The sequence below is a fragment of the Gavialis gangeticus genome, unplaced genomic scaffold (assembly GCF_001723915.1).
Source record: "Gavialis gangeticus isolate Ggan-Ray unplaced genomic scaffold, GavGan_comp1, whole genome shotgun sequence".
Taxonomy (NCBI): domain Eukaryota; kingdom Metazoa; phylum Chordata; order Crocodylia; family Gavialidae; genus Gavialis; species Gavialis gangeticus.
Window position 1 is genome coordinate 179,703,493 of NW_017728992.1, and position 16,312 is coordinate 179,719,804.

Below are 16,312 nucleotides of genomic sequence, written 5' to 3' on the forward strand. Positions count from 1 at the left end.
AAAGATAACTGCTGCAACAGCTTGCTTCTGATTGTCCCTGAATAATGCTTAGCTACTTTCTTCTCTCATTCTATTAAGAAATCTGTGTGTCAGTTCAGACTTTTGATTTTCCTTAGAAATAAAGACATGATGCATTTCATACAATATACTGTATATAAGGTAATATTAGGATAGAAAACTACTTTAACTCTGTACTTTGTAATGCACTGGAGATATAAAAAGCTTCTGGTGTGCAAATGACCTCATCCGGGTTTTCAGGCAGTCATTTTCAGAATCTTTAAAAATGTCCTAGCTATAGGACAATTGATTGTGAAAACAGGAATTTTGATTTTTTCACCTTCAAACTTAATTGTCTTTAAAAAAGAAAAAGAAAGCCAGCACTGATATTAGTTTCTTTTCCACCATTTGTTCAGAAGTATATTTATTTGCCCTCAGATAGTCAACTGTGTTTTCAATGTACAATAGCTAACTCAGGCTCTATACTAGAAAGCTCCACCAATTTAATTAGAAAGGATAGATAAATCAATATAAGCTCCCTGGAGCAGATATATTTGTATCAGTATGAAGGTGCTTTATAGCTATTCTTGTACGGAAAAAAGGGTAGGCTAGACTGGTATACGTGCATCCACAGAAGGATTTGAACTAGTATACCTATATTGGTAAAAGAAAATCATATGCCTAACTAACCAAAACTATGTATAGATCATGTCTCAGAAGGAACTGACAAAATAGGTAGGCTTAAGGACCTAATCTTACTCATTTTATTCATGGAATATTATTATTTATATTATTAAAATGAGCAGGATTTGGGCTTGATTTTCAAACTAGTAAGATAAATGAAAAACAGTGGCCTCAGTTCCTGTACTCATATAGATACATGAGATTCTCAGTCTTTATTTAAAAAAAAAGTTTCCAGGCTGCATGATTGCTGGGGGAAAAGCATGAAAATATGATCCCAGATTACCATAACTGTTCAAAATCAGAAGGCCAAATGTATATTATGATTTTTAAGACAATATTATGGTTGTGGGAGTATGCTCCATATTTTTTGAATGTTTGGGAGTGGCAAGCCAAGCTTAGACCAAGCTGCACAGGGAAGTTATGGATTCTCTGTCACATTAAGTTTTGAAGAAAAGGCATCTGTCTGAAATGTTTAGGAACAGTGAATTCTCGCATGTGTCCTGGAAGTGGACTAAATGACACTTTGCTTTCCATCCAAACTTACAATTTTATGATTTTGAGTGGCCTTTTGAAACATGGATTTTTTTATTGTAAAACTTGAGAGAGACCTGTTGTCTTCATGATTTCCCATTCCTTTGTAGCAGAATTGCTGTTTTGCTTTCAATAGGGAGGAGACAAATCTATGCAAAATGATCCTAGTGTACTAAAATGTTCCATCCATAACTCTCAAGTTTTTCACTTGGCATGCTCAGGGCATGTCATCATGGATCACGGTCTCCAAGAACACCTTCAGCACTCACTCTCTTCACTCCCCATGGGGAACCAACGTATGAGTGGCTGGCGTTGTTACCTTGGCTTTTAATACAAAGCACTTTCCAATGATGCTTGGCACCTCCTTTTGGAAGTCCCCTTTCCACCTCTGCCGCTGCCCAGCCTCACAAAGCTGCATTCAGCCTACGTTCTGCTGCGTCTTTACCTCACCCCTGCCCCTCCCGCTTCCCGCCGGGGCCAGGAGCTCTGAGCTCCAAGCGAGCACCAATCACTAGGCCGTCTCCTAGCCCCGCCCCTCCCTGCTCCTTTTGCCCCGCCTCGCCTCCTGAGCAAACGTCACTTCCGGCGGGCTCGGGGAGGATATCCGGGCTGTCCTGTCCTTTCTCGTCCGGCGGTTTCCACGGTAACTGTCCCCCCCTTCCACGCGCCGCGGCCTGGATCTGAGGTGCGACATCAGAGCTTTCCCCGTCGCTCGTCTCCTTCCCCCGACAGGACCCGCGTGATGTCCACTCCACCCCTGGCCGGGGCAGCGATGCCCCCCGGCGCCTTCTCGGGCCCGCAGGCCCAGGCCGCACGGGAAGTGAACACCGCCTCTCTCTGCCGCATTGGCCAGGAGACCGTGCAGGACATTGTCTTCCGGACCATGGAAATCTTTCAGCTGCTGAGGAACATGCAGGTGAGAAACGCTGCCCACCTCCCCTCCCCCTCCGCCGGGTCTTTCCGGCCGGCTCCGGGCACAGGTCGCTCGTGCTGGACCACTCGCGGGCTGCAACGACGTGGACTCAGCATCTGTCCTGGCAAGTCGCTTGGATGGCGAGTTCCTGACCCTGCTGCGTGAAGGGCAGGGGTCAGGGGTGGGCTGGGAGGCTGTTTGTAGGCTCCTGTCGTGTCTCTGTTGAGCGACCGTCTTGCAAAGGTGGCAATCTCCAGTTAGGACTTTTGTTTTTGCTTTTAAGTTTTGAGACCAAAGCAATGCACTTGTAAACAAATTGCATTGCTGTATTTTGCTGCCCCTCAAAGAATAGTTCTGCAGAGACCTTTTCACAGATTTCATTAGGTCTGGAAGGGACCTCAAGAGATCATGGAGTCCAGCCCCCTGCCCTAGGGGCAGGAAGTCAGCTGGGGTCACAAGATCCCAGCAAGATAAAGGTCCAAATGTCCCTTAAAGGAGTCCAGAGTAGTTGCTTGCACCACCTCGGGGGAGTCTGCCTCAGGCCTTGGGGGCTTGGACAGTAAAGAAGTTTTTCCTTATATCCAGCCTAAAACAGTCGTGGAGGAGTTTGTAACTGTTTCACCTTGTCATCCCTTGGGGCGCTCTGGTGAACAGGCATTCCCCCCAGATCCTGATGTTACACCCCGATGTACTTATAGGCAGCCACCAGGTCCCGCCAAGCCTGCGTTTTTCCAAACTGAAGAATCCCATTTGATCAGTCATATTCCATAATACTGTTTTCTAGCCAAAATTGAGTCTTATACTCTTCATATTCTTTCCCTAGTCCAGAAATGGCACAGGTAATCTTGGCTAGGAGGCTGTTTTCTGAGAGAATTAACAAACTCTTTCCTGGATGTAGTTCTGTTTTGAGAACAGACTCTTATTCTCGAAACATGTAGGCAGGTAAAATCAGCATGTTTTCTTCCTGTCGTGCTTTTTTTTTTTTAAATTTGCTTAGAAATTACCTGTTGCTATTTTGTAATTTTGTTTAGGTACAAAAATATTGCAGAAGAATTGGGCAGTGGGTCCAAAAAACTATGAATAATAGTTTGATAATTTTAGAATGGTATCTAACATCGTTCCTCATGAATTTACATATTTTAATTTAAAAAAAAAAAAAGGATGAGTGTTGCATCCATGATACAACTCTGTGCCAGGGAAAACAGCATATGCCAGCTGAGATTCTGCAAGGTTTGCAGAGATGTCTGTGTGGACTCATTTTACTGTATTTACTTGGGTACCACATACACTTTTTCTACAAAATCACCCATCCTAGCTGTGTTATGCATCTTAAGTAGGGAAGGTGATTTTTTTTTTTTCTTCCTTCTCTGGAGTAGATGACAACCATCAATCCTCCTGGATCATAGTATATGCATATACCTGGACAGAAATTTTTGGAGGAGTGAAGGCTGCCCAGACCTTCCATCCTCCCTTTAGGCCACTGAATCCAAAGACCAGACTGAGCCCAGATGTTTGGTGCCTCCATGGCTGTAGTTGAAGTGTCTGGGAATTGAACCCAGGTCTCTTGTGTGGTAGAAAAGGATTCTACCACTAAACCACAGGTGAGTCCTCTGGAGTAGAAGCAGCATTGAATACAGCAATATTTTTGGCCAGGGTGCTGAAAGAAACATGTCTACCGTGTAAGGTGCCAGAGTGCTGGCATGCCAGAAAAACAAAACCAGAGTTGGGTGGTACGTGGCAGGACGCACTGTATAGTAATGTAGTTAATAATAATAGATGTTGCCTTTTTCAGTAAATACCAGGTTTTCTAAAAATTCTAAACCTGGTGACAATAAATAAGATTTCATATACTACCTTTGTATGCCTTCTAACTGTAACTTTTCCTGAAGTTCACGCAAACAATGTAAACAGGCAAACAGAAAGCAGAAAATCAGAAAGAATTGAATTACTGAAATATTTCCAAGAAGGCATTCGGAGAGCAGAAAAACAAAAAGGTGTGCATTATGAAATGTTTAAATGTAGGAATGCAGAGTAGAGAGATTAAAATAAACTGAATAATGAACTGTTTTAAGCAAGTAAAAAACGGAATAATATGACCTAGTTTGAAAGAGCAGAAACTAAGTGTGAATCAATTTTAACAGAGCAAAGTAAACTGAATAATATGCAACATTAGCTCTCAGTTTGCAAAGCACAGCACCAGCACCAACAGACTACTGCATGTTGGTGCTGGTGCTGTGCTTTGCAAACTGAGAGTTTAGCTGCCGCCCAGAGCCACATGCTTCCCTCGTGTACGCAGAGGGGAAGGGGCTTCTAATGTCTGTGGCGGTGCTGAGCACTTCACAGAAGTTCATAAAAGCTGCAGCACCACGGCAGGCCCCAGGGGTGGGGTCAGGACAGCGCAGGCAGGGACGTAGTCTGCGTTCGCTGGCCCTGCCCTCTGTGCCTGTGGCTGAGTTTGAACCTTTGTGACGTGCTCAGCATCACCACAGACATGAGGGTATGGTCAGCAGAACGCAGACAGTGTTTCTGCCTCCCTACTTACGCTCTCCTCACCCCACCTTCGGTACCCGCTATTGTGCCAGGAGCTGCGGTTGCTTCAGAGAAGTAACTTAAAAAAAACTTCTTTTTTTTTTAACATTTTCCTCGGCACACCTCCTGGCATGCTGAGGGAAATGTCTCCACATGCCACTAATTGGCATATGTGCTGGGGGTTTCCTGTCCTTAGAGTAGAGCAAGCAGATGGTGACTTGTGGCTGCCAAGTTGACTGTCACTTGTCCCTCAGACAGCAGGCATGGAGTCCAGTGTTAACCTTCTCACAGATGCTAGTGAGGCAGTAGCTTTTGGCTGAAGAGCCACTGAGCTGGCTGGGACTGAGCAGGCGACTGCATGCAGCCTATAATAGCATGATGAGTTTTGTAACGTGGAAGCAACACTTTATTATTTACAGAAACTTATATAAAGACTATATGCATTAAAGAAGTAAATCTTATGACTGCCCTTGCCACAGCCTGTGGCCTAGCCTTGTTGTTGTCCTACCACACCAGGAGGTTCCTGTTGCCAGCCCTCACCCAGCTCCCAACTGGCTCCTGGGATGCCACACTTCCTGGATGCTCTGTTTCCAGAAAGTCTTATTCTGGAGTCATGCAGCTGGCCATAACCGGAAAAATCTTTTCTCCCCCTACATTTTGTTTTCCAAAAACAGGGTATGTGTTGTATGTGGTAGGGGACAGCATGGTATGCAGGAAAATACGGTGACCAAGGTATAACCAGTTGGTTGGAAAATTACCTTCAACCAGATGAAAGATTTAAAAAAAATACAAAAGCTACATTTGTCTCCTTTACCTAAATTATTTTAATAAAAAAATAAACAGTCCAAGAAAATGTTGCTTTTAAGTTCAATTTAATTCATATATAATTGATTTAATAAATATAAAGTATCTGTCCAGGTCCTCTTTTTAATGCTTAAAGAAAGCCATATGCTTCTAATGCACCTAAATTGAGTGATAGAAATGAACATTATTATTTAATAACACATTTATTCTGTATTTTATGTAGCAGTACTAAAATTTTTTTTATGGATTTGATGGTTCAGTTCTTTTTGTGGGCATTTATGCTTATATATCCTTTCAGTACTTGGCTAAGATGGATCTCCACTAAACCGCTTTTGTTCTCTGAATGACCAGCAGTAAGAAAATGAGTTTTTTTACTTTGTTTCTTGGCCAGGCAGATGTGTGACACAAGGAATCTTGGATTACTATAAAGTTTATGAGTGTGAGCATTTTGTAAAGGAAAGAAATTGTCATTATTTTCACTTCTGACTGTAGGGAAAACTTGAAAAAGATTTTCTGTTTTGAATTGGGGTGAATGTGTGTGGATCTGTGTGATTTGGCACATCAAATCAGCAGATACAGTGCAGAGTTTTGCTGCAAAGAGAATGGGAGTAACATCCATGACTGTGTTAGTGGGCAAAGTGCATGTATTGTCATGTATTTAAAAATAAAAGGCGATTTTTGTAGGGTTATGTATACACTAAGAGATTATTGTAGTTCACAATAACTGCTTAACTGCATGATCTGACCGTTTCATAAATAGAAGCTAACCTGGGACCTTTTAGCCTTCAAAGAGAGAGAAGTAAATTACAGGCTTTTCACTTACTGGATAAAAAGTATGTGCGTAGCAGATACCACAGAATAGAAGACCCAAATTAAATCCCAGCTCCTTTTTACCATATGGTAAATTTTTCTATATGTCCATATCCTTATTTACTTTATTTTATTGGTGGAAGAGAGAATTTGTGTTAATACAGAAATAAATAAATAACTTGTTGTTTTGGCTTTTTAAGTTGCCAAATGGTGTCACCTATCACACTGGAACATACCAAGACAGATTAGGAAAGCTGCAAGAACATCTCCGTCAACTGTCAATACTCTTCAGAAAATTAAGATTAGTCTATGACAAATGCAATGAAAACTGTGCAGGGCTTGATCCTGTCCCCATAGAGGTAAGCATTTTGTTTTTATTTAAAATTGTTGTGGCTGACTGATATTTATTTTACCATGTGTCACTTTGTTAAACTGTTTCAGCCCAAAAAAAAAAAAAAGCTGCTTTATTTTAAATGAATCATAAAATTGGAGCTGGAAGGGCCCTCAGGAGGTCATCTAATCCAGTGGTTCTCAACTCTTTTTTTGTACCAGGACCCATTTGTAAACATCAATGGACAGTTCCAACTCAGTGCCCCTCACTCCCAACCCGCTGCCCCCAGTCCCCTCTGTGTGTGGGGGGATCGGGGGAGGAAGTGTAAGGCATAGGGGGCACCAAGCTGCCCCAAGCAGGCTGGAACTCTGCCAGCCTGCAAGGGAGAAGCCACGGTTTACCACGGTTTTTCTCCTTTAAAGGAGACTCTATTTTTAATATTTGCTCACAACCCTTTTATATATTCTTGCAACCCACTTTTGGGTCATGACCCATGGGTTGAGAAACATTGATCTAGCCCTTGCTCAAAACAGCGCCATCCTCAACTATATCATCCCAGCCTCGGCTTTATCTAGCCAAGTCTTAAGAACCTCTAAGGATGGAGATTCCACAACCTCTCTGAACAGCCTGTTCCAGTGCTTTACTGCCCTCCTGGTGAGAATTTTTCCTAGTATCTAACCTAAACTTCCCTTGCTGCAACTTGAGACTGTTGCTCTTTGTTTCCTTCCCCCCCCCGCCCCCCCCCCAAACTGCTAAAACATGACCTCATGGATACCTTTCAATACCTCCATTATGTATTGTGCTACCTCTCCATTTCCTTGAATGTCCCTTGTCTTGCGTATTATGAAACAGAGTGAAGAGATGTCTTATCCACATTGTCTGGAGCTTTCGGTATTTTGTTATCCCCCTTTCATATTCCTTCAGAGCCTGTTTATTTGTTCTGAAGTGAAAATATACTAGTACAGAAAGGAGAATGTGTTCACTAGCACATGTAGTTTGAAAAGGTGCAAGATGAGCTAAACATAATAGAATTATGTTGCTGGGCTGGGTGAACTTGTGATGTAAAGCAGTTATTTTTGCATTCAAAAGGAGAAGCTGCTGAGTCGTACGTAGTCTCCTTTCCTGTTCCTAGATTTCTTTATTCCATCAACAAAACTATCATCTTTAAAGACTTTCTTCTTATTTATTGCTGTACTCTTTTCTTTGATAGAAGTTATTGACCTAAACATTTTAATATAAATCTCTTTTCAGTGTAAATATATTAATAATTTAGTCAGCATTGTTTTACAGTTCAACTCCTTGTCAGGACATGAAGCAACTATGACATGCATCTTATTGCTAATTTAAGTTGATTAGACTCCCTGAATTTTGAGTGCTTTACTTATTCAACTTTAATGTTCTTAGTATTAGTAAATTTTATCAAATACTACGTTTATTAAAAGAGGGGACAGAGAAAAAAAGAAGCGAGATAAAAATTTACTTTCTAAGAAGTTAAATCAAAGGCTGTGAAACAGTGGAAGCCAATTTTTTTAGCGCATATGCCACAAGGTAAGCTCTGCAGCTTCCCCCAGTGCTATTCCAGTTCCCTTCCCCTGCCTGACCTGGTGTTTAGCTTTCTGCTCCCTGGTCTGTGCTCCCTGACTGATCTGTTGCTCTGCTTTCTGCCCTGTCTGCTGCTACATTCCCAGCTCCCTCCCACACCGGCTGCCAATACCGCAGGCTAGCATCCTGTACTACAGGCAAACATGGACTCGTAGTGGATTCAAATGTGAAGAGGGAGTTGCTGTTTGGGACTGGAGGTAGACTGTCCTCAGTGACCCAGAAGTGGTGTGATGCCACATGCCGGCTGCTGCTGTGCTGCACTGGCAGGACACGTGTAGTATCGCACCATTCCCAGAGCAGCTGCAGGAGTGTGCGAAGCCCAGCACACAGCAACAGCCACCTTTGCTGTGCACACCAGTCAAGAGGACACGTCTCCCCCAGGCCTCCACTGGGATGTGCACAATGGCAGGAGGCCCCCCCATGCCCCTGGATGAGCCACCCAGGCTCCGGTTGTCCCACGACCTGGCCCGGCCAAGACCTCATTCACCCCAGTCCCTGCCTCTGTCTGTACCTTACTCTCTCCCTCACCACAGGGGCCTCAATATGCCTTCCCCCCTGGGCCATTCCCCTACCCCACAAAGTTACCTGCTGGGGGGTGGGGGAAGTGCATGTGTGCATGTGCTCAGGCCCCCCCTCCCCAAATAATTTAGTATAAAGGGGTACATGAGCTGAAACTTTGAGACAGAAGGGGTACGCTTGTTAAAAAAGGTTGAAAATCCATCTTAGGTTATGGGTACTAGTCCCCACCCCCTCCTCACTCCTGCATTCTGCCTGCCCTGCAGATTTCTGACTGCTGCTGAGGTACCACACTGCTTCGCTTTCCCACTTCCTTGCCCAACCATGCCCTCCCCAAGCTAAAGGATAACCAGTAAGCCAACTGGCTATCACTGCACTTATCAGTTAAATGATTAATTGTTTAACTTTTCACTTCCCTACTGGGTAGTCCTAATTGCTTCTCCACTTTCGAAGACGGTTCAAGTGTATGTTGGTACCTAAAATCAGTTTTCTGAGAGCATTTAACATGGTGATGCTTTTGAAATTAGGACATGGACATGCCAAGTTTTAAAGTCCCTACCCAGAGCCATTTTGTTCCTAGAACTGCTGTCAAATAATGTGTTGCATTTTTTTTTTCTGTTTTGTTTTTATATTGGGGAAAGTCTGAAGTGGGCAGTAGGTTTTACTCTTATACCTTAAGATGAGCATTTTGTGTTTGCTTAAAAAGCCCTTGAGCAGAGACCCATTCTGCAGCATTACTGAAACTTTCACTCTTAGTGCATTAAGTTTATAAATGTGGTGGATACGAGGTAACTGCTTGTGCCATTTGAACTATAACAGAAATATTGGACTGTGGCAGTAACAGTTGAGATTTTTTTTCTTTGCCATATTCTTTTAACCTAAATGGTTGAGTTTCCAGAGCCACACATGAGTATAAATTTGATTGAGAACATATTCCCTAATCCTTATCCTTTCTTTCCATATTTCCATTAATTAATATTCTTCGGTTTAGTTACACTGCCTTCACATCTGAAAGAAGGTAATTTTGCTGGAAGCTTCAAGTTTTGAGGACTCAGTTACTGTGTTGAAATTTATAGCATTCCAAAATCTCATTTTCCCCAGCATGGAAGGATAAAGAAGCAAGTAATAGACAATGGCTGCTTCCAGACATGAAAAAAAAACAGTGCTTTAAGCTTGGTGCACCCCTGCACCAAAAACAGCACATACCAAGGCATCACATTAATTTGACCTGGCTCATTCAGCGTCTTTATAGATTGTGTGCTTCAGTGAGGCTTTTTGGCACTTTTATTTAATAGTTGATTGAACTAGCTTTAGATAAAAATGCCAAAAAGCCCCACTTAATTGCACAGTCTATACAGACACAGGGGAGCTGAGTCAAAATAACGCACTTCCTCTTCTGGTAAAGCGCTGGTTTGTGGAGTGGTTTTGGGGGGGTTTGTTTGTTTGTTTAATTGCATCTGTCAGCAGCCTACGTATGCAGAGCCCATTAACTATAAGCCATTATTAAAAAATCTAACAGGCTAATGTTCTTAACTTGTACAGTAGTACTTTTCATTGCATAGAAAAAAAAATAGTATCCTGTGGGGGGTTTTGGAGGGTTTTTTCCGTAAAGGAATGGTACTGATATTAAAATCCATTCAGGTCTACTTCATCAGTGATTTTTGGCTTCAGACCAGTTGTATTCACTATGGTAATTTTGCAGGAAATGATGAATTATGTGATATTTGAGCTGAGCACTATTACAACTACCCAGAGAGGTGGTAGAATCTCCATTCTGGCAGGCTTTCAAGACCCAGCTAGACAAAGCTTTGGCTGAGATGATCTAGTTGGGGCTGATCCTGCTTTGAGCAGTAGGTTGGACTAGATGACCTCCTGAGATCCCTTCCAACCCTAATTTTCTATGATTTCTTTAAAGCCAAAGTCTTATTTGACATCTTTTTTTGTCAAGATTCTTTTAGGTGCATCCACAATATACAAAGTTCAAAAATAAAAAGGTGGTTGGCATGGACTTAAAAATAACAGTTGGACTTTGTCCTTTACAGGCCATGTTGAAGATTGTGCAAGTACATTGGCCCAGGTGTTGCTCAGTGGGGGATTGTATTTGTTCAAAGCATAATCTTTCCCTGGTGAGCGGGACAATGTATGCAACCATTGTGCAGGCCTTTCCAGGCCCCTGTATGCATACAAGTAAAGGTGCAATGGGATCTAACACATGATCCACACAATCACGCCTCCTGCCATGCCACACATATATGGCAGGAGGTATGATTGTGAGAGAGTGCTTTAGATCCCATAGAGCCTTTTTGCCAGTACAGGGGGAGCTTGATTCTGGGCTTCCTCTACTGGCAAAAAGCAAGCTCCCATGCCTGGGAAGCTCTTCAACTGCTGGGCTCCCAGCTAAGGGGGCACCCCACACATCCCCAGATGTAGCTCTTGTGATCTCCCAGCCTTGTGGGCTCCACACACCCCTGGGCCTGGGACATCACAGCCACACCCTGCAGCTGCCAGAAACCAGCTGAGTTCCCCCACTGGGAGTGATGATGCCAGGACCCAGCATCCAAGCTGTGGGACTGTGGATCTTAACAGCTACAGGGTGCTGCTGCGACCCAGAGTGAAGCTGTGGGACTCTGGATCACGGCAATTGTGGAGCTCTGCCATGGCCCTCAGTTGCAGGACTCAGCTCCAGCTCAGTATGGTGCACCCCGGTGCCTGAGAGTCCAGCCACAGAGCAGACCCTGCTACCTATGCAAATTAAGGCTCGATAGCAACCAGCTATAATCAGTACACATTTTCAAGGTCCAACTTTATAGCTGGTTGGACTTTTTTATGGCTTGTAGCTGGTTTCATTTAATTGCACAGTACCTGTAACATGTAGAGCGGGACTTGCATATAAACCATGTCTCCATCTCCTCTGTTTAGGGCAGTTTGCACTAGTTAAAAAAAACAAGTGCTGCCTCCTAATGACCTCCTGCTTGCAGCATGCAACTAGAGTGTTTGTTTTGTATAACAATTTGTTTGCCTTCGCAGCAACTTATTCCATATATTGAAGAGGATGGATCCAAGCATGATGATCATGGGGCTGCCAGCCAGCTTCGTTTTGCTAGTGAGGAGAGAAGGGAAATCATGGAAGTAAATAAGGTACCAAAGAGTTTCACTTGCATACAACAGAAAACGTGTTGCTCTGTAAACGTGCAGCTTCTGTTGTTACGTTGCTCCAAAAATGCAACGTTTGCTTAATTGGCCTCACATCACAACTTGTTCAGTAGTAAATATTTGTTGTACATCAGGACAACATTCAAATTTTTGTTGCCCTGGCTGAATGCAAAATTAAGGTTCCTGACTCAATTCTTCACAGTCCTTCATAGTCAGCGGTACTAAGTTTAGTTCCACTTCTAGTATCTTCATTGTAAGAAGATGACTGATTATTGTCTTGCTTAGATCCCTCTCCTAAAATAGTGGATAGCACAAGATATAGAGAAAGTCAGATGTGCTTTGTCTGTATTTACTTGCATACTGCGCTTGCCTTTTGCACAAAAATTAGCCATTCAAAACTGGTGTGTGTGTTAGCTGAGAGAGCTGATTTCAATGGAAGCATGGAAATGGTGGAATGGCTGCCAGGGCCATGCTTCCTTCCCAGGCCCATGCAGGAGAGACAGGGTTTTGTTATGAGTGTCACTTCCCTCTCCTTGCAGCTCCAAAGCTAAAGGTTTGACCCTGTAACAGCCACTGATGAATTGGCTGCAGTTTTTGGCTGAGCAAAAGCCAATTCAGCAGTAGCTGTTAGGGTTAAATCTTTAGCTTTGGAGCTGAATAGAGGGAGTAAGTGATACTAAGTACTGGACTTGCCTCTTCCTCTATGTTCTCTGCTTGGTGTTACCCCTTGGCATCCTTCTTACTAACCTATGACATTTACTCTTGTCCCTGATTGTTTTTGTCCCCAGTAATCAATTAGTATGCATCTTTCTGTAACCGAGGAAGGTGTATGGTTTTCCAGGTGAACTAGGCCCGCTGCCCCATGTGCTTTTTTCTGCTTTCCCAGACCAAGGTATATGTTATAATTGGGTGTGTGTGTGGTATGCCAAACAGTAGTCTTATCAGAGCAGTGTTGTGGATAAGGAGGAGTGCAGAGGGCTTCAGTTTGTATTTTGACAAATGGAGGGAGAGCTTTTTTTTTATGCCAGTGACACAACCAGACAAAAAAGGAATGGTACATGCTAGAAATACTAGCACTTTAGCATTGTGTTAAATTATCAGTGTGTGAATGACAGGTACAGTTTTAATTACGATTTGATTAAAATCTAAAATGCATGACATTGGCCTTTTCTACAGTGTACCTAGGTTACTAAACTTGTAGTAGTTCTAAAGCATAATTCTGCACATTGTTCTTTCAATCCGTAAAATATAAAGGTAAGTTACTAAGTATTTGAGGGAGTAAAATAAGCAGACTAGTAATTGTCCGGCAAAAAGTAGGACACACGTAAAATAGTAGGGGAAAAAAACAAAGAGGAGAAGGAGTATCTAGATTCCAAGTAAATAAAATACTCTTGTAAGGAAAAACATTTGAAAAACTGAAACCCACTAAAATCTCTTCTTTGATATTTCATCTCCTCTCTTTGCTAATTAGGCTTGGAAAGATGGTATGAAACTCTCTAATCACGCATGCATTCTGCACAGGGAATAAATGGGGACAGCATGTGAATGTAGAGGAAAACAGTTGTCAGCTTTCTTGTATTTTATCTGTTACATGTCAATGTAGCCGGATCGTATATATTAAATCCTATGTAATGTTATACTATGAATTTATGCACATTAATTTGCAATCTTTAACTGTTAATAAGCTTAACTGTCTATATTTGCTGTGTTTTTGATAGTTTTATGACATGTTTTTGCCCTTGTTGTTGTACTTGTATGCTAATTTGTGTTTAAACCTCCTTGGGATGATCTTGTGAAAGGAATTTCATAAATGTTTATGATGGGAGCTAAATCTTATTTTTAACAAAATAGGTTGATCATAATGTGGAGGTTTTCTTGGCAACACCATAATTGGGATTGCATGGATATTTGCCCTGAACTTCTTCTAATTTACACTTAAATAACTGAATTTAGTCTTCAGATTTCCAATAAAAAACCTTTGAGAGAACAATTAAACTTTTTCCATAATATTTCTTCAGATAAATATTTACCAACTTCTCCAGTTCCCCCTGTTTGCCGTTGGATTTTTCTCCTGTTCTGTCTCCCTCTAAATAAAAAACTACAGTGACCATTATCTTCATAGAATCATTGAAAAATAAGACTGGCAGGGATATCAGGAAATTATCTGATCTAGCCCGCTTCTCAAGGCAGAATCATCTCTGTTTAAACCAGGGGCATCAAACATACAGGCCAGATCCAGCCTGCAGAGCCCTACTATCCAGCCCCCGTGCTACCCCTGGGATCTCATCAGACCGATGCAGGGCATGGCACATGCCTGTGTCACAGTGTCAGATCAGACACACAGACCTCCTTCATTTTCCCCGTTCCCTTTTCCCAGCATAATGGATCTGGCAGCTACTCCAGCTGGTCTAGGACCCATGCAGCATGTGGCACAGGTCCTGTAGCGGCCAGAACGCACAATGCATGTGGTGCACTCCAGCCAGAGTGGCAGCCACACTGCATGCAGTGGCTGCCCCAAGTGGATTGCACAGCATGCAGTACTCACTGCAGCTAGTTTGGGATCAGTGCTGCACACAGTATGGGTCCCATTCAAGCTGGAGCACTATGCCACTCATCTGGTCCCACAACACCCCTGATCTAAACCATCTCATCCTCGTGTTTGTCTACTCTGCGTTTAAATTTTTCCAAGGACGGAGATTTCGTTATCTCTTTAGCTAATCTCTTCCAGTGCTTAACCACTCTCATAATGAGAAAGTTCTTCCTAATATCCAGCCTAAATTTCCCTTGTTAAAATGTAAGGCTGTTACTGTTACTATTCTGCAGCCAGGGGCTATTAGTTTATCCTCCATATATGTACCCTTTACATATTTGAAGACTGTTATCAAATGTGCCCTTGTAGGTCATGTTTACTAGAGCTCTAACCACTTTTTTTGCTTTCTGCTGGACTCCGTACAATTTGTGTACATCTGAGTGTTCAAAAGCACATGGGTGATTTTCATTATGTTTGATGAATAGGAAGTTTATGAATTTATTAACTAGGAATAGTAAATCTTCCTCCCTGATGTTTTTCTCCTAAGAAAAGCCAATGGAACCAGATCCATCATTTATTTCAGTCTCTGCTTCCTTAGCCATACCCAGTTTCTACCAAGAGTTCATCCTGGCTCTGCAACCTTCAGGCTTCAGGGATGTATGTAACAGTGTCTGCATATTCACTCAAACGCCGCATTTATTTTTAAACTTACGCTTTGTGTTATATAGAACCGGGGGTGGGACTTGATGTAGTGCTTGAAGAATCGGGGCTTTTTATTGAACACCTTATTCATTACTATTGCCAACTCTACATCAGTTTTCTCTTCTGCTCCTGCCTGGCCCTTTTTAGGTTGGAATCCAGCCATGGCATCTATGACAGAGAAAGTAAAAGAGGCTCAGTAGAGCATACAGTGACAGAGGGTGGCATTACCAGCTTGTGCTCTGGTGAATTTTAATGCCCTTTGAAATTTTCTACCATTAAGGGAAGCTGGAGGATAGAGGACTTGTTGAACCTGTTAAATAGGATTAGGTTCTCTGTCAACACAGCAAATTAAATGGGATAAACCATTCGCTAAAAGACCATTGTGTAAAAGCCAAACCTCTGACAAGAAACTTGGTTCTTCGGTTTAAACCTTGTTGTATGTGGACACAAGCCATAGTTAGTGCTTGCTGTGACAACAGAGAATTATGGATTCATTTTGAAAGCATGGTCTGGACAGGGCTGTGGTTCTCTCATTTAAATTACTGTATTTGTATGTATATTGCCTGTTTTATGGGGGAAGGGAAAGCACATAATCTACCTCAGTTGTTTGACTGTGGTAGTAGGTGCAAGGAATTCTTGATTTTTATTTCCTGGGATTTTTTTCATGTAAATTAATTGTCCTGGGTGTGAAGCAGCAGCAGAAGTGAGATGGCCAAACTTTGTGCTTCAGTTTTTTATCAAATAGTTACAGTGCTTCACAGGAATATTATTAGAGTTAATTTAGGTATGTACATAGAGGGCTTTAAAAATTAAACACTGTATAAATGCCAAGTGGTAGCATTAATAGCTGCCATTTTCAGGACATCTAAATAAGTTCTGCAAAGCTTTTAAAGATTTTGGAAGTTTGCATCCATTCTAAAATGTCAGTATTTTCCACAAGTTTCTTGCCTTTGCATCCTAGGAAATATGTGAAGTAATATGTGACAAGCTTAAAAAGCAGCAAGAAAGAAAAGATGTGTGCCTGGAAACACTCTAGAATACTCCAGTCTCATGGTGTTGCTGTGCTCGCGCTCTCTTCAGTTTTTTCCTCTTTTTTTTTATAGGTTCTTGTGATTCTGTCTTACCTAAGATCTAACCATTCATTAGTTTGAAATGCAGACCCATGTACAAGGCATTTAATAGGTAATATATTCCTGTCTTGGCCAACAGG

The 16,312-nt window shown here is 42.2% G+C and overlaps 1 protein-coding gene across 1 annotated transcript in view; it reads left to right on the top strand.

Annotated features, from left to right (window-relative positions):
• The first annotated feature begins 1,805 nt into the window (after positions 1 to 1,805).
• The window catches only part of MED30 (mediator complex subunit 30), a 28,715-nt gene continuing 14,208 nt past the window's right edge, over positions 1,806 to 16,312 (top strand). Inside the window, exons 1-3 of the mRNA XM_019528094.1 lie at positions 1,806 to 2,128; positions 6,469 to 6,627; positions 11,745 to 11,855. Of these exons, the coding sequence (XP_019383639.1) occupies positions 1,955 to 2,128; positions 6,469 to 6,627; positions 11,745 to 11,855 (444 nt within the window). The 5' untranslated portion in view covers positions 1,806 to 1,954. The remainder of the gene's footprint in view (positions 2,129 to 6,468; positions 6,628 to 11,744; positions 11,856 to 16,312) is intronic.